The sequence below is a fragment of the Cherax quadricarinatus genome, chromosome 47 (assembly GCF_038502225.1).
Source record: "Cherax quadricarinatus isolate ZL_2023a chromosome 47, ASM3850222v1, whole genome shotgun sequence".
In the NCBI taxonomy this organism is placed as follows: Eukaryota; Metazoa; Arthropoda; class Malacostraca; order Decapoda; family Parastacidae; genus Cherax; species Cherax quadricarinatus.
In genome coordinates this window covers 25503743-25524258 of record NC_091338.1, presented here as the reverse complement: position 1 = coordinate 25524258, position 20516 = coordinate 25503743, and the positions used below count along the sequence as shown (strand labels likewise).

The following is a 20516-nucleotide window of genomic DNA, read 5'->3' as shown; positions in this document are numbered from 1 at the left end:
TTTGCAAAAATGTGTCAAATCGTCCTTTTGAATTTATGCAAAAGCAGGTTGAGTTTTTAAATTCTTGAATAAAAAGGAAAGTATTGGCTGGTAACAATTCATCAATTAGTCATTCATATGGCAGGATATGGAATGTTAAGTTGGAATCAGCACACACAGTTAGGAAAAAAGTTTATATTTTATTGTGAGAGCCAAAATGTGGCACATTCAGATTCATCACACTTTATGGCCGCTTCGCCATTTGTAGCTGTTGGCGACAGTGTTGCCCACTGTAGCATATACGGGTACAACGAATATAAACTTATGCAGTCGGAAAGGTCCGTGAGAAGTGAGGTTCAGCAGCTGCTCAGGTTCAGCAGCTGCTCAGGTTCAGCAGCTGCTCAGGTTCAGCAGCTGCTCAGGTTCAGCAGCTGCTCAGGTTCAGCAGCTGCTAAACTGCTGTGTGGTGGTGTACTGAGTAAAGTTGTTTGATAATCTTAAACGCCAGCATTACGGCGATACTTTAACCCGTAAACGGTCCAAACATATATATACGTTTTTTCAACATTTGAAAGTATGTAAAAAAAGTAGATCTTCTTTTTTACATTTGAAAATGTGTAAAAAAACTTTGATCTACTTTTTTTGTTATATTTGAAAATATGTAAAAAAAAACGTAGATCTACTTTCGGAGCACTACACATGTGAACGTAGATCTGCCTGGACCGTTTACGGGTTAATTCCCTAATTTTTGTAAAACTGTTATAGAAAAAGGGAAGCTCCATATAGTTTGTTTCTCTTGCGTTTTTCTAAAGAGAGTTACCATAAGGAATTGCGTAGTAACTGACAGTACGTAAAGGTTAGTGTTTGATACGCCTACTAGTGAGTTCTCTGATGAATGTAGATGATGCAGTTGTTGGTGTCTCCTAGGTGATGAATCAAGGATGGCCTTCACTCTCCATCTGCATTCTTGCATAAAGAAGAGGAATGGCTTTTGAAATCTGGTAAATATTTGTAGTATGTAGGTCTATTCTACCTAGAGAAAAAAAAAGGACAGCAAATGCAGAAATTATTAAAACTGAAACCAATAGCTGCCCTTCGTTAATAAGTGATGTAACAGTATATCAGATCGCTGAAGGTTTCTATGAACTTCAATCGATGTGAGATTTTTGTTGTCCTGGGATCTGCATAGAAGGACGTAATGGAAGGGAAACTGAGATTCTTTCTTAAGTTCAAGGTAATCTTACTGGTGGGTTGTAATGTGATGATCTGATCGAGTTGGCTGTGTATGTTGAGCCTCGTTGTGTATATTATCAGTGTGCCATCCACGTACCGCCGTCAGGTAGATGTTTGCCAACAAGTCACTGAGTGAACTCCGCATTTCCAAACAGGTAAAAGTTTATGCAAAGGTCAACTACTTCTATAACATCCTTGTGTGTGAGAGAGGAAATTGGTGTTGCTGTTGAACCTCTAAGTGCGTTGATTGCTACGTCAGTGGGGTCGTTCATGAAGGGAAAGGTGGCGTTAACAAGGCCGTCAGTTTGTTCATGATGTTTATGTCCGAAATTCGTGACAGGAAGTCTGAGAGTGTGTCCAGTGCTGGGCTGTTAGATACATTTATTAATCCACCATCTACTACCAATCCACTGTTCATCCACTTACCATCCACCTACTCAACACTCATCCACCTTTCATCGAGCCACCCGCTATTCATCCATACACCGTCCATCCATCCACTACCTATGCGCCCACTATTCATTCCTCCACTATCTATCCACCGCCACCACTACTGTATCTTCCATTGTTCCACCCATAGTCCATCCACTAACCTCTCATCCACCCACAGTTCATCCATAAACACATCCACCCATCCAAGCACCCACATCCATCAATTTCTGCACTGCCCACCCAAAAACCATCCACCCACCATCCGTCCAAAAATTATCCCTTCAACTTTCATCCATTCAACAACCATCCACTGACCATCCGTTCTTCCACCATTCATCCACTATCCATCCACCCACCACCCATCCAACAATCATCCATTATTGTAATAAAGTTGGTAGAATTACCGACAATATGTAAAGTAAAAGGACACAAGTGCAACTAATGTGACATTTACTGAAAGTTTATCAAGCCATTACAAACAATACATGGACACAGAGGGTATATAAAGAGAGTGAGGTGAATACTAGTGAGGTGAAATGGTACCTCACTAGTATTCACCTCACTCTGAGCCTTTATATACCCTCTGTGTCCATGTATTGTTTGTAATGGCTTGATAAAGCTCCTGGAGAGCGAAACGTTGCCACAATAAATGTCACATTAGTTGCACTTGTGTCCTTTTACTTTACAAATCATCCATTACATGGATAAAACGAAAGTGTAATGTGAGATTCTTTGTTGACAACGTTTCGGTCAGTGTCTGGGCGAAACCTCATCAATAATGGATCTCGTAACTCCGCATGTGTATTTATCAATCGTATCTGTATCTTCTGCCACTTCACTCTAACCATCCACCCACCTTTCATCCATCAGCTATCCATCTAACAACCATCCAGCTACATTTCATCCATCCATTCTCCATCTCACAATCTAGCAACAGCTATCCATCCAGTAATCATTCACCCACCACTTACAAACCAATCATACATCTACCAATCATCCACCCACCATCAGTTCTCTAACTATTTATCCACTCATATTATATCCGCCCACTATATTTCCACTCCTTTCACCCACTATTCATCCATCCACCATCCATGCGCCCACTCTTCTCCATCCATCATTCATACACCCACCATTCACATATCCATCATTCATACACCAGTCATTCATACACCCATCAATCATACATCCATCAATCATACATCCACCATTCATACATCCACCATTCATACACCCAGCATACATCCATCAGTCATACATCCACTATTCATACATCCACCATTCATACATCCACCATTCATACATCCACCATTCATACATCCACCATTCATACATCCATCATTCATACATCCACCATTCATACATCCACCATTCATACATCCACCATTCATACACCCACCATTCATACATCTATCAGTCATACATCCACTATTCATACATCTATCATTCATACATCCATCATTCATACATCCATCATTCATACATCCATCATTCATACATCCACCATTCATACATCCATCATTCATACATCCATCATTCATGCATCCATCATTCATACATCCACCATTCATACATCCATCATTCATAGATCCATTATTCATACATCCATCATTCATACATCCATCATTCATGCATCCATCATTCATACATCCACCAATCACACACTCGTCATTCGCACACCCATCATTCACACACCCATCATTCACACACCCATCATTCCCACACCCATCATTCACACCCATCATTCATACACCCATCATTCACACACCCATCATTCACACCCATTATTCATACACCCATCATTCACACACCCACCATTCACACACCCATTATTTACACACACGTCATTCACACACCCATCATTCACACGCCCATCATTCACACACACATCATTCACACACCCATCATTCACACACCCATCATTCACACACCCATCATTCACACCCATTATTCATACACCCATCATTCACACACCCATCATTCACACACCCATTATTTACACACACGTCATTCACACACCCATCATTCACACCCATCATTCACACCCATTATTCATACACCCATCATTCACACACCCATCATTCACACACCCATCATTCACACACCCATCATTCACACACCCATCATTCACACCCATCATTCATACACCCATCATTCACACACCCATCATTCACACCCATTATTCATACACCCATCATTCACACACCCATCATTCACACACCCATTATTTACACACACGTCATTCACACGCCCATCATTCACGCACCCATCATTCACACACCCATCCTTCACACGCCCATCATTCACACACCCATTATTCACACACCCATCATTCACACCAATTATTCATACACCCATCATTCACACACCCATCATTCACACACCCATCATTCACACCCATTATTCATACACCCATCATTCACACACCCATCATTCACACACCCATCATTCACACACCCATCATTCACACCCATTATTCATACACCCATCATTCACACACCCATCATTCACACACCATCATTCACACACCATCATTCACACACCATCATTCACACACCATCATGCACACACCATCATTCACACACCATCATTCACACACCATCATTCACACACCATCATTCACACACCATCATTCACACACCATCATTCACACACCATCATTCACACACCATCATTCACACACCATCATTCACACACCAACATTCACACACCAACATTCACACACCCATCATTCACACACCCATCATTCATACACTCACCAGCTCTCTCACCATCACCTCAGCACCATTGTTTCTTCAAATATTAACTCACTTTCATAAGCACTTTATCAGTCTTTTTGTTTTAAATTCCATATATTTTCAATATTTTTACTTATATACTTGTTTTTATTATATATTTGTTCTTGTGTGCGTACTGTCGGACTAAAATGCATTGCTCATTGTTTCTATATTTTTAAAAATCTGAGAAAGTCCTCGATAGCCAATGGTTGAGATTTTCTCCGTTTTGTAATGGTAATGCTGGTAAAGCCAAACATGGCGTTAAAATTACTGCTGAGCCAGATGCTCACCGTTGAATTAATTATTCTCTACTAGACTTAAGCCATGTAGCATTATCTAATAGAATATTCAGTTCACTTGTACTCAGTGTAAATTATCTAATGACCATATGAACTATTATTGCCTTCCTAATCTTAAGTTAATTTTTAAGTTTGCCAGAAATTCTTTGCATACTAAGGGGCTTTTGGCATGTACAACCATGTATCATGTACAACCATGTATCATGTACAACCATGTATCATGTACAACCATGTATCATGTACAACCATGTATCATGTACAACCATGTATCATGTACAACCATGTATCATGTACAACCATGTATCATGTACAACCATGTATCATGTACAACCATGTATCATGTACAACCATGTATCATGTACAACCATGTATCATGTACAACCATGTATCATGTACAACCATGTATCATGTACAACCATGTATCATGTACAACCATGTATCATGTACAACCATGTATCATGTACAACCATGTATCATGTACAACCATGTATCATGTACAACCATGTATCATGTACAACCATGTATCATGTACAACCATGTATCATGTACAACCATGTATCACGTACAGCCATGTATCACGTACAACCATGTATCACGTACAACCAAGTATCATGTACAACCATGTATCATGTACAACCATGTATCATGTACAACCATGTATCATGTACAACCATGTATCATGTACAACTATGTATCATGTACAACCATGTATCATGTACAACCATGTATCAGTATCATGTACAACCATGTATCATGTACAACCATGTATCATGTACAACCATGTATCATGTACAACCATGTATCATGTATGTATCACGTACAACCATGTATCAAGTACAACCATGTATCATGTACAACCATGTATCATGTACAACCATGTATCATGTACAAACATGTATCATGTACAACCATGTATCATGTACAACCATGTATCATGTACAACCATGTATCATGTACAACCATGTATCATGTACAACCATGTATCATGTACAACCATGTATCATGTACAACCATGTATCATGTACAACCATGTATCATGTACAACCATGTATCATGTACAACCATGTATCACGTACAACCATGTATCACGTACAACCATGTATCATGTACAACCATGTATCATGTACAACCATGTATCATGTACAACCATGTATCATGTACAACCATGTATCATGTACAACCATGTATCATGTACAACCATGTATCATGTACAACCATGTATCATGTACAACCATGTATCATGTACGTATCAACCATGTATCATGTACGTATCATGTACAACCATGTATCATGTACAACCATGTATCATGTACAACCATGTATCATGTACAACCATGTATCATGTACAACCATGTATCATGTACAACCATGTATCATGTACAACCATGTATCATGTACAACCATGTATCATGTACAACCATGTATCATGTACAACCATGTATCATGTACAACCATGTATCATGTACAACCATGTATCATGTACAACCAAGTATCATGTACAACCATGTATCATGTACAACCATGTATCATGTACAACCATGTATCATGTACAACCATGAATCATGTACAAACATGTATCATGTACAACCAAGTATCATGTACAACCATGTATCATGTACAACCATGTATCATATACAACCATGTATCATGTACAACCATGTATCATGTACAACCATGTATCATGTACAACCATGTATCATGAACAACCATGTATCATGTACAACCATGTATCATGTACAACCATGTATCATGTACAACCATGTATCATGTACAACCATGTATCATGTACAACCATGTATCATGTACAACCATGTATCACGTACAACCATGTATCATGTACAACCATGTATCATGTACAACCATGTATCATGTACAACCATGTATCATGTACAACCATGTATCATGTACAACCATGTATCATGTACAACCATGTATCATGTACAACCAAGTATCATGTACAACCATGTGTCATGTACAACCATGTATCATGTACAACCATGTATCATGTACAACCATGTATCATGTACAACCATGTATCATGTACAACCATGTATCATGTACAACCATGTATCACGTACAACCATGTATCACGTACAACCATGTATCACGTACAACCATGTATCATGTACAACCATGTATCATGTACAACCATGTATCATGTACAACCATGTATCATGTACAACCATGTATCATGTACAACCATGTATCATGTACAACCAAGTATCATGTACAACCATGTATCATGTACAACCATGTATCATGTACAACCATGTATCATGTACAACCATGTATCATGTACAACCATGTATCATGTACAACCATGTATCAGGTACAACCATGTATCACGTACAGCCATGTATCACGTACAGCCATGTATCACGTACAACCATGTATCACGTACAACCAAGTATCACGTACAACCATGTATCATGTACAACCATGTATCATGTACAACCATGTATCATGTACAACCATGTATCATGTACAACCATGTATCATGTACAACCATGTATCATGTTCAACCATGTATCATGTACAACCATGTATCATGTACAACCAAGTATCATGTACAACCATGTATCATGTACAACCATGTATCATGTACAACCATGTATCATGTACAACCATGTATCATGTACAACCATGTATCATGTACAACCATGTATCATGTACAACCATGTATCATGTACAACCATGTATCATGTACAACCATGTATCATGTACAACCATGTATCATGTACAACCATGTATCATGTACAACCATGTATCATGTACAACCAAGTATCATGTACAACCATGTATCATGTACAACCATGTATCATGTACAACCATGTATCATGTACAACCATTGTTTTCATAATATTTTGAAAAAAAATTATTACTTAAGCTTTTAAAAGTGGTTGAAAAATTTATTAAAAAGATATTTGCTAAGCCTCTATGTTCTTATGAATAACTTCTATTGTTTGTTTAATTATATGATTCTCACGACGTTAGAGGGAAAAGTTGAATAAGGTAAAAGTTGGTGGGTGACGCGTGGGTTGAGAAATGTGAAGATAAATTGAAGGACGTTAAGGGCTTGTGGAAGAGTCAGGTCATGAACGTGCCCCTGATAATGCATGAGAGCCCTGACGACCTCATGAACTAAGCGTTGATCCAGAGTTGTAGCATATCTTGTCGTGGTGTCATAACAGTTACGGTGACGCACAAGTTACCTGATGATATCATAAAGTAATCTTTCAAAACTATTACCCAGTGTTTAAAGAGTTATGCAGCTGGAGGGAATGGGGGCGGGGCTTAACAAAATTCACAGTCAGGTTTCCCATGGCTTGGTCTAAATATATCTTCACGTTGTTTCCAACACTAGCAACACTAACCTTCCCTAAACCATAGCAGAGATATGGTTGATGGAGGGCTTTTTCCAACCACATTTTTGCTATTACTCTGTGTGCCAATTTGTTTTAAATGTTTTGAAAACCCACACACACCTCTTTATTATATATGGCCGTTGTTATAACAGCAATTATATGACTACCCTAATAGAAAAAGTCACTTTGCCTTAATTTTTAAGGGTTATCCAAGGTTATTTACATATTTGTTACTAGGTATGTTAATTGTACTTATGTGTACCTGTACCTAAGAAGAATTAGCAAAGAAGTGTCAGCAGCCACAACAATCCTGTCTCTAATGTTGCATTTTAATCCACATAACATTAAATCAAATCAAATCAAACCAAGTTTATTCTCTATAAAAATATATAAGAGATTGCAATGCGGGGTTTATATATTATAAGATATTGTGTGGTTTACATATTATAAAATACTAATTACAGAGAGGGCCACTATCACACTTAACATGACTAGGCATTTCGGGCAGACTAGGATTAATTCAGAAATCTATATTGGTACAGATTATGGAGCATATTGGTACTAAGGCTAAGTAACTGCATTGCAGTTCGTAAATTTAACAATGTGAATGTTTTTGTTTTGGTACAGTACATAGTTTCTATACTGGAGTATCACAGGCAAACTTATGACTAGTTAACATTCATTAGATAATAGTTGTATTAAGTATTTCTATGTTTATAGTCAATTGGGCGAGTGTAGGTGCGAATTGTGGGGAATCACAGATATCGAGGGGAGGTCTAGGTTGTTTTTATGTGTGTATGATACAAGAGAATACGCAATTTATGTAGTTAGCTGACGGTGAGGTGTGTCAGGGAGACAAGATGTTTTCTAACGGTAGTTTTGAAAGTGATGATTGTGTTTGCAGTTCTAAAGTTTTCATGTAGGGTGTTCCAGATTTTATGCCCTTTTATGTACACTGAATTTTTGTATAGGTTTAGCCGGTCACGGGGAATGTCATAGAGATGTTTATGTCTGGTGTTATGCCTACGGGTCCTGTCACAACTATCAAGAAAGTGTTTTAGGGTCAGGGCTAATATTGAAATTTAAGGTTCTGTAAATGTAGGTTGGATTGCATGATTATTCTTACTGCGGCTTTTTGTTGAGTTATTATTGGCTTTAGGTGTGTTGCTGCAGTTGATCCCCAAGCACAACTAGCATAGGTGAGGTAGGGATATATGAGTGAATGGTATAGTGTGAGAAGAGCAGAGTTTGGCATGTAGTAACGTATCTTAGAGAGGATCCCAACCGTTTTGGATACTTTTTTGATATGTGTTGGCTATGGGTGCTGAAATTCAGGTTGCTATCGAGGTGCAGGCCTAGGAATTTATGTCTGGCAATAAGAGTGTTGTCGATGTTAATGCTAAGTTGTGCAACACCCTTTACAACAGTACTTCTTCTTCATGTTACATACTCATATTTCTAATAGTTATATACATTGTCTTCAACAATTTAAAGCACATAGTAACTTCGTCTTCGTCTTCTCTGTCGTGATACTAATAATGATATTGGTATGAAAAATAATTAGTCAAGACTGTTCAACTGCCTCCCAGCATACATGAGGGGGATTACCAATAGACCCCTGGCTGTCTTCAAGAAGGCACTGGACAGTCACCTAAAGTCAGTACGTGACCAGCCGGGCTGTGGTTGGTACGTCAGTTTTCCTGAGGCCAGGAGTAACAACCTGGTTGGTCAGACTCTGGTCTCAGACCGAGCCGCGGGAGCGTTGACTCCCGAAACCCCCTCCAGGTAAACCCCAGTTAAGTTTATAAATGTTCTTATAAGAGACAATCTAAAAGAGAATGGTTATGTAAACAATAATAAAAAAATATAAATATTGATATAGAGTATTTACAAATAAAAAGGGAAATAATTCGCAGGTTTCAAGAACAAAGTCCCTGAAAAAAGTAATAACTGGTGACTGAGAAACATTGCCTTTATATCAGAAAATATAAAACATGAAGACCTATTTTAGACATACATATAACAACATAATAAGGAGTAGCACTGCGGCAGACCTACTGGCCCATGCTAGGCAAGTCCAACTCTCACCCACGTATACCCGTTTATGTACTTACCAAATCTATTTTTAAAGGTACCGAAAGTTTTCATTTCAATGACGCTACTCGGGAGTTTTTATATATCCTTTCTAAATCCTTATTCTTACCCCCCCCCCCAAAAAAAAAAAAACTCGACGTGGAAAAACTCTATCTCCTCCTCCAGCAGTGACGTGTGACATTACACCAGAGGAATTACCTTGGAAAAGTATGCACCGCAAATATCTTTGTAAAGTGTAACATTGTTCAAGAGAAAGAATCATGGAACAATAAAGTGTCAGGTCCCTAACAACTACCTGGAAACCATTAAGATGATCAAGCATTAAGTATTAGGCAAAGGAAATGATCAGGAAGAATGAGGTCGCAATACGGAATAAAACGTCAGAAGCCATGACACAGTGATCCTCAACACACACACACACAACATTCCCTCTTAAACTCGCTCTTAAAACTGTGAAGAGTTGCTGATTTCTGAAATATTTCACGTTTTCCTCTTATATAATTTGTTAAAATTAAAATTATTTAGTTTTTTATAAAGTAAAACAAAGATAAATGCAGAGTTCACTTCACAAATTAATTTTTGTTCATGTATTATTTAATCAGAGCACCACTTTATCACAGCAGCACTTTATCACAGCAGCACTTTATCACAGCAGCACTTTATCACAGCAGCACTTTATCACAGCAGCACTTTATCACAGCAGCACTTTATCACAGCAGCACTTTATCACAGCAGCACTTTATCACAGCAGCACTTTATCACAGCAGCACTTTATCACAGCAGCACTTTATCACAGAAGTACTTTATCACAGCAGCACTTTATCACAGCAGCACTTTATCACAGAAGTACTTTATCACAGCAGCACTTTATCACAGCAGCACTTTATCACAGCAGCACTTTATCACAGCAGCACTTTATCACAGCAGCACTTTATCACAGCAGCACTTTATCACAGCAGCACTTTATCACAGCAGCACTTTATCACAGCAGCACTTTATCACAGCAACACTTTATCACAGCAGCACTTTATCACAGCAGCACTTTATAATCACAGCAGCACTTTTATCACAGCAGCACTTTATCACAGCAGCACTTTATCACAGCAGCACTTTATCACAGCAGCACTTTATCACAGCAACACTTTATCACAGCAGCACTTTATCACAGCAGCACTTTATCACAGCAGCACTTTATCACAGCAGCACTTTATCACAGCAGCACTTTATCACAGCAACACTTTATCACAGCAGCACTTTATCACAGCAACACTTTATCACAGCAGCACTTTATCACAGCAGCACTTTATCACAGCAGCACTTTATCACAGCAGCACTTTATCACAGCAGCACTTTATCACAGCAACACTTTATCACAACAGCACTTTATCACAGCAACACTTTATCACAGCAGCACTTTATCACAGCAGCACTTTATCACAGCAGCACTTTATCACAGCAGCACTTTATCACAGCAGCACTTTATCACAGCAGCACTTTATCACAGCAGCACTTTATCACAGCAGCACTTTATCACAGCAACACTTTATCACAGCAGCACTTTATCACAGCAGCACTTTATCACAGCAGCACTTTATCACAGCAGCACTTTATCACAGCAGCACTTTATCACAGCAGCACTTTATCACAGCAGCACTTTATCACAGAAGTACTTTATCACAGCAGCACTTTATCACAGCAGCACTTTATCACAGCAGCACTTTATCACAGCAGCACTTTATCACAGCAGCACTTTATCACAGCAGCACTTTATCACAGCAGCACTTTATCACAGCAGCACTTTATCACAGCAGCACTTTATCACAGCAGCACTTTATCACAGCAGCACTTTATCACAGCAGCACTTTATCACAGCAGCACTTTATCACAGCAGCACTTTATCACAGCAACACTTTATCACAGCAGCACTTTATCACAGCAGCACTTTATCACAGCAGCACTTTATCACAGCAGCACTTTATCACAGCAGCACTTTATCACAGCAGCACTTTATCACAGCAGCACTTTATCACAGCAGCACTTTATCACAGCAGCACTTTATCACAGCAGCACTTTATCACAGCAGCACTTTATCACAGCAGCACTTCATCACAGCAGCACTTTATCACAGCAGCACTTCATCACAGCAGCACTTTATCACAGCAACACTTTATCACAGCAGCACTTTATCACAGCAGCACTTTATCACAGCAACACTTTATCACAGCAGCACTTTATCACAGCAGCACTTTATCACAGCAACACTTTATCACAGCAGTATTTTATCAAAGCAGTTCGTCATCAGAGAAGTTTTTTATTACAGCATTCCTTTGTCAATGCAGTTCACTTTGTCACTTATTCTTTATTACAACATTTCTTTATTAGCTTTTAAGTGCAACATGTTTTTAGAAATGTTTACAAACCAATTTTAACATCAGCAATTCAACTGACCCAGAGTAGGTCGTGTGTAGATCCGAATGACTTAGGGCCGACAATTCTGAAGACAATTTCGTAAATAACAAAAAAGGCACAATACCGTGACAGGAGCAATACACAAATAACCCGTAAATAGAAGACAGGAGCTTACCACGACTTTTCGGTCCGACTTGGACCATTTACTGTCACCATTACTACTACTACTACTACTACTACCTCTACAACCTATCTTGCTCTCATCAATGTCTGCTGGCTTGTATATACTCCCTCCTTCTCTCAAAACGTTGTCGTAAGCTCCTCTCTTCTATGTGCGGGTTATCTGTGTAAAATTTCGTTCTTGAAAGTCTTGACATGATGAAACTGAACCAGAACCAAAAGTTATCCTAATATGAGCTTGTTCCGCATTACTTTTATATCATTCGTTATCAAGGTTTGAGGCGGAGTAAATACACCAAGATGGAAACTTAAAGGAATGTGTTTATTGAACTTATTTTCAAATGTAAACACATTATTACATCCAATTGCTTCAGCTGTAAGTTGGTCTACTAAGTATGTTTACTGCTTGCTTAAAGAAAGCAATTCCCCTGTGTGGACGGGGAATTGCTCGTGCACATTTTTTATTGTACGTTATGTTCTGTACGATAGTAGAAGCTTATACTCAGTGACAAGAATATGTCTACCTGACTGACGAAATCGTAATGACACGATTGCAAACAAACCATACCAAGGGTGGGGATAGAACCCACTATCAGAAGAGTCATTAAACTCCAGAACGACGCGGGTTCTATCCCCAACCATGGTATGGCTTGATATGTCTACCTGATTGTAACTTTCACTACCACAGCAGACTTTTTATGTACCCAAGAATTTATTCTCGTATCACAATCTTCCTGCATAAGTAACATTAATGTTAACAAAAAAACATGAGATATATTAACCACCTTCACCTAATTCTGAGAATTGATTGTAGAATTAGTAGTGGTGTTGAATGGTCTCAGCATTATTAAACTTAGATATAGAAACATTAGTTTCATATTAACGTTGGATAAATTGCTAACTAGCGCTTTTAAAACAAATTCTTTGAGAATTTAAACCTTCACAGTATGTGCCAGTAACCCTTGTATATTTTTTCCCCTAAGATTCTTATATTAATAACTTTTCCAGAAGAGTGATTGTACTCCACTGAGTCGCTGTCTAACACTGGAGACTTAATGGATGGTGCTAAAGTTGACTGGAGATTTAATGGATGGTGCTAAAGTTGACTGGAGATTTAATGGATGGTGCTAAAGTTGACTGGAGATTTAATGAATGGTGCTCAAAGTGACTGGAGACTTAATGAATGGTGCTCAAAGTGACTGGAGACTTAATGAATGGTGCTAAAGTTGACTGGAAACTTAATGGATGGTGCTAAAGTTGACTGGAGATTTAATGGATGGTGCTAAAGTTGACTGGAGATTTAATGAATGGTGCTCAAAGTGACTGGAGACTTAATGAATGGTGCTCAAAGTGACTGGAGACTTAATGAATGGTGCTAAAGTTGACTGGAAACTTAATGGATGGTGCTAAAGTTGACTGGAAACTTAATGGATGGTGCTAAAGTTGTCTGGTTTTTGCTCAAACCTGCACTTCGAAGTCCAAGATCTTTAATGTAAATTTAAATGCCTTTTGAAGGCTACCAGTATTCTGAGACCATTACTCCGATAATGCTCTCAGAATGTCTGAACAAATTATGACTGGTAAATACTATCCAACTTAGTTGGTAAACCAAAAATTCATAGAAAAAAAATCCATAAAAAGTATAAAAACTGAACAGACTTTTGATCCTAAGAAAAATTAGCAAAAAAAAAAAAAAAAAAAAAAGTCAATTGAAAGAACCTAATAAATCAAATCCAGAAATGTTTGGTACTCCATGACTCAAGAATAGTTAGTACAGGTTAGGTTATTGTGGGTTAGGTTAGGTTAGATTTGGTTAGATTAGGTTTTAAGTTTAGTTAGCAGAGCTAAGCTTAGGCTCAAGACTGGATTTAACGGCCACCTGAGCTAATGATGATACTCTTAAAGTAATTCGTATTCTCCAAGCAAGCATACTGCTGCTTTACAAAGAAAAAAAAATCCCATCATGGTAGGCGTGATTGCGGAGCTAGAAAACATACACAGAACCTTGAAAACCCTGAAGGGACAAGTCCTGAACCTGCTCATCGGAGTTGCACCATGTGAAAGCAAGAGACTTGGCAGACAGGTGAAAGTACTACCAATAAAAAGCAGGGGTGCGGCGAGTACACTAAGAAAGAACTCGTCTAGTGTTAGAGGTCCCCGACTCTTCAACACCCTCCTTCCTTACATAGGGGATATTACCAACGAACGTCTAGGTGTCTTCAAAGGCACAGTGAACAAGTTCCACAAATCAACTGGAATGTAGTTCGTACGATGCAGTATGAGTAGCCAGCATTAATAGCCTAGTTGATTAGACTTTGACTCAATGGAAGGCCTGATCTGGAACCAGGGACCACGGGGGCGTTGACCCCCGGAATCATGTATATTTTCAGGTAACTGTTAAAAACAATTATTTTTCAATAAGAACTGTGGATGCTCGCAGTAAACAGGTTTAAACGAGAACGAGAAATTCCATGGATTTTTTCCTCTAGGTTTTTTAGTTGGTGAACTGAGTTTAAAGTTTCTTGTGGGATTTGAATGTACTTCAAGTACGTTACAGATTGACTTATTCTAAGAATTTTTATTATTCTTAATTTTATCCGCACCTCTCAGAGTTTATTATTATTATTATTTTGAAAGTGAGTCTAAACAGTAATTATTCCATCTTAGAAGCGACTGTAGATGTTCCTTTCCCAGGTCTGGAACTACACAGGGTCATATCTCATCACTTCTCTCGGGAAGGAGTTAGAACTATCTGATTTCTTGTGGTTAGAGGCAATTTCTACACTTGTTTGTGTCCAGATTAAGCTCCGGAACCTTTCCAAATGTGGGTCCCTAAAGGGGCCTTGGAATACCAAAAGTTAAGACTGTTGGTAGCCTGTTTATCACCATTCAAGAATACTTTGATCCCTCAAATAGAGCTTAAAGTAGATCATCAGTGTATTTACTCTTACACAGAGAGACCAACAACTGTCGCTTTTCCCCCACTGATTTTTTTCTCTGAATTATTTCTTTAATTATTTCATAGATTAAGTTTAGTCGGTGGTAGGCAAGCTAATATGCTTTTTTTCCTAATAATTTTGACGGCAAATCATTTAAATGAAGTATATAACATCTTAATTATATCCTTTTTATTTAGATATACTATTAAAAAGCTATTCTGATCAATTTCTCAAAAAAATGAATTTATATTAAGTCAGTAAGTCTGGGTAAAATCAACCAATATAATCTCTTGTTAAAAAAAGCTTATCATTTAATTATTGTCGTAACAGCAAGTAATGATTGTATTTATGATGCAATTTTTCTTCACCTTATTCCACCGTGGGTGATGCAGCATCATACCACGGGTATGGAGGCCCGGCCAGCGTGGAGACGAAGCGCTGGGGTACACCCATTATGAATGCCATTCTCAAGGCTGGCCAACAGCTGGGATACCAGATCATCGACCCCAATGGACCAGAGCAGATTGGTGAGTGACATAGATCAAATGTAAACAATAGTGCGATATTACTATTACTAATATTGAAAATAATAAAATAATAATAATAATAATAATAATGATTTTATTATTATTATTATTATTATTATTATTATTATTATTATTATTATTATTATTATTATTATTATTATTATTATAAATAGTACTAGAATCGTAAAAAAAATTGTAGTTATTTTGTTGGGTTTTTGGAACAACTATTTTTGTTCTATGGTACATAAAATTCTGGTGAACTTCGAATATTTTAGCCGTCGGGCGACTGATGGTCACTAGTGACGTCTTCCTGACAATAAATGCATGTTTTGATTAACCTGTATAAGTCATCTAACTTATTATGTATGACTTATCTAACTAAAGTTTGTCCTGTCTAACTTACCTATGTCATATCTACCTTTTATATGACCTGTTTATGTCTGTCCTTTCTAATTTATGCACGACTTGTCTAAATAATGTATGACAAACATATGCTTGACAAGTTTAACGGATTTTTGAACTTTCTAACTTACATATGACCTGTCTAAATAATGTAGGATCAGTCTACTTCCGTATTTAATACTAACGAATTCCCTGTATAGTTTACGTATATCATTTCTAACTTATTTTTGGCCTGTCTAACTTATTCATGACCCATTTAATAAATATATGCCCTGTATGCTATGTCTAATATGTATATGTATAAGTCTAACGTATGAATAGCATTAATTAATCAAAGCTCTATTGTGCAATATACAGCAGAGTATTAAACGTAAATCCACAATGAAAATTGGAAATAAAACCTATTCCTCTGAAGATGTGTGTGTAAACAGATGAAAGAACTCAGGATTCATTTCCTCCTTTCACTGTGGCATTTCTTTAATGTTTGCAATCACGAGTTTTAGTGTGATTTCCTTCATGCAGCAGAGAATAAACAAATACATATTTCACAGAATTAACATAAATGCTAAACACTAAACTAAATTTTTACACAAAGATGCGAATATGAAAGGGGTTATATATACATTACCAACAAGTTGAAGAAAAAGATGTGCAACAGTTAGGTATCTTTATTCCGAAACGTTTCTCCTACACAGCAGGCTTCTTCAGTCGAATATAGATTAGTCAGCAGAAGAAGTAGAGATGTGAAGGCGACGTAATCAGTCCATCAGCCTCGATGATGTAGTTCTGGCAACTAGTAAAGTGTTGTTGTCAACTATATAATTCTTGTTGCGTCATAGTTTTTTTGGCCAACATATTCCAACCTTTATTATGTCCAAATTATTTTTAAAAAATTGATGTAGTCAATTTTAATGAAAATTTTGGAAAAACATAAAAATTACAGCCATATTTTACAAAAAACAAAAACAAGACTAATTATAATTGATCGAAAATACTTTGCTTGTAATAAAACAACGTGATTCTTTTAAAATCTCTAAAAACAGATTTAAATATTCCATAAAGAATATTTAGACTCATTTATACTTCACTGTTGTCTTATAAATCAATGTATGCAATGATCTAAATATAGTATTTAAATTGCTCGGGGATTTCATACTTGCTGATAATATTACCGAAATTATTTATTCTCTTGGGATTTTCATTTCCTTGTGTTAATATGTAATTTCAAATAATACATTATATTCATTATACTCAATAAACTATGTTTATTTGTATCAACCAAAGTAACAATATCAGCTGCAGTTATAATGGTGTTTACTACAAGAAAGTGACAGTTACAGCCCACATCTATAGATAATTTCTCTTATCATATCATCAACATCAGGGGGAACAGGACTGGCTGCCCCCTTCTCTTACACCCTTGTTAATGCTTTAATAATTACCCCTTATTCCACAAACACACACACACATACACACATACACACACACACACACACACACACACACACACACACACACACACACACACACACACACACACACACACACACACACACACACACACACACACACACACAGTGCAGATACTGAGGACATCACGATCATGTGCTTTTAAGCTTCGAATACACAGTAGAGCTACAAGTGGACGGGGAAGCAGGAAGGACCGGGCGAACGAAGCCAAACTACAATAAAGGGGACTACGCGGGAATGAGGAACTTCCTGAACGGGGTTCAGTGGGACAGAGAACTGACAGGGAAGCCAGTAAATGAGATGATGGAATATATATAACAATATGCAAGGAAGCTGAGGAGAGGTTTGTACCCAAGGGTGACAGGAATAATGAAAAAGACAGGATGAGCCCATGGTTCACCCAAAGGTGCAGGGAGGCAAAAACCAAGTGTGCTAGGGAATGGAAGAAGTATAGAAGGCAAAGGACCCAGGAGAATAAGGAGAGCAGTCGTAGAGCCAGAAATGAATATGCACAGAAAAGAAGGGAGGCCCAACGACAATATGAAAACGACCTAGCAGCGAAAGCCAAATCTGACCCGAAGCTGTTATACAGCCACATCAGGAGGAAAACAACAGTCAAGGACCAGGTAATCAGGCAAAGGAAGGAAGGAGGAGAGACAACAAGAAACGATCGTGAAGTATTTGAGGAACTCAACATGAGATTCAAAAAAGTGTTCACAGAGGAGACAGAAGGGGCTCCAGAAAGACGGAGAAGTGGGGTACACCACCAAGTGCTGGACACAGTACACACAACCGAGGAAGAAGTGAAGAGGTTTCTGAGTGAGCTAGATACCTCAAAGGCAATGTACTCGGATAACATCCCTCCATGGGTCCTGAGAGAGGGAGCAGAGGCGCAATGTGTACCCTAACAACAATATTCAACACATCTTTCGAAACAGGCAGATTGCCTGAGGCATGGAAGACAGCAAATGTAGTCGCAGTCTTCAAAAAGGAGACAGACATGAAGCACTAAACTACAGACCAGTGTCACTGATATGTATAGTATGCAAAGTCATGGAGAAGATTATCAGGAGAAGAGTGGTGGAACACCAAGAAAGGAATGATTTCATCAACAGCAGCCAACATGGTTTCAGGGACGGGAAATCCTGTGTCACAAACCTACTGGAGTTCTATGACATGGTGACAGCAATACGACAAGAGAGAGAGGGGTGGGTAGACTAAATTTTCTTGGACTGCAAGAAGGCGTTTGACACAGTTCCACACAAGAGATTAGTGCAAAAACTGGAGGACCAGACAGGGATAACAGGGAAGGCACTTCAATGGATCAGGGAATACTTGTCAGGAAGACAGCAGTGAGTCATGGTACGTGGCGAGGTGTCAGAGTGGGCACCTGTGACCAGCGGGGTCCCACAGAGGTCAGTCCTAGGACCAATGCTGTTTCCGGTATTTGTGAACGATATGATGGAAGGAATAGACTCCGAAGTGTCCCTGTTTGCAGATGACAAGAAGTTGATGAGAAGAATTCATTCGGTCGAAGACCAGGCAGAACTACAAAGGGATCTGGACAGGCTGCAGACCTGGTCCAGAAATTGGCTGCTGGAGTTCAACCCCACCATGTGCAAAGCCATAAAGATTGGGGAAGGGCAAAGAAGACCGCAGACGGAGTACAGTCTAAGGGTCCAGAGACTACAAATCTCACTCAAGGAAAAAGATCTTTGGGTGAGTATAACACCAGGCGCATCTCCTGAAGCGCACATCAACCAAATAGCTGTGTCAGCTTATGGGCGCCTAGCAAACCTCAGAACAGCATTCCGACATCTTAATAAGGAATAGTTCAGGACCCTGTACACCGTGTACGTTAGGCCCATATTGGAGTATGCTGCACCAGTCTGGAACCCACACCTAGCCAAGCACGTAAAGAAACTAGAGAAAGTGCAAAGGTTTACAACAAGAGTAGTCCCAGAGCTAAGAGGTATGTCCTACGAGGAGTGGTTAAAGGAAATCAACCTTACGACACTGGAGGACAGGAGAGATAGGGGGGACATGATAACTACATACAAAATACTGAGAGGAATTGACAAGGTGGACAATGACAGGATGTTCCAGAGATGGGACACAGCAACAAGTGGACACAGAAATTGAAGACACAGATGAATCACAGGGATGTTAGGAAGTATTTCTTCAGCCACAGAGTCAGGAAGTGGAATAGTTTGGGAAGCGATGTAGTGGAGGCAGGATCCATACATAGCTTTAAGCAGAGGTATGATAAAGCTCACGGTTCAGGGAGAGTGATCTAGTAGCGACCAGTGAAAAGGCGGGCCAGGAGCTCGGACTCGACCCCTGCAACCTCAACTAGGTGAGTACAATTAGATGAGTACATTCACTCACATAAACACACACACACACACAC

At 38.6% G+C, this 20516-nt stretch overlaps 1 protein-coding gene across 1 annotated transcript in view; it reads left to right on the top strand.

Annotated features, from left to right (window-relative positions):
* The window catches only part of LOC128696597 (glucose dehydrogenase [FAD, quinone]-like), a 174605-nt gene that overhangs the window by 69386 nt on the left and 84703 nt on the right, over positions 1-20516 (top strand). The window contains exon 6 of the mRNA XM_070094643.1: positions 16100-16234. Coding sequence (XP_069950744.1) covers positions 16100-16234 — 135 coding nt within the window. The remainder of the gene's footprint in view (positions 1-16099; positions 16235-20516) is intronic.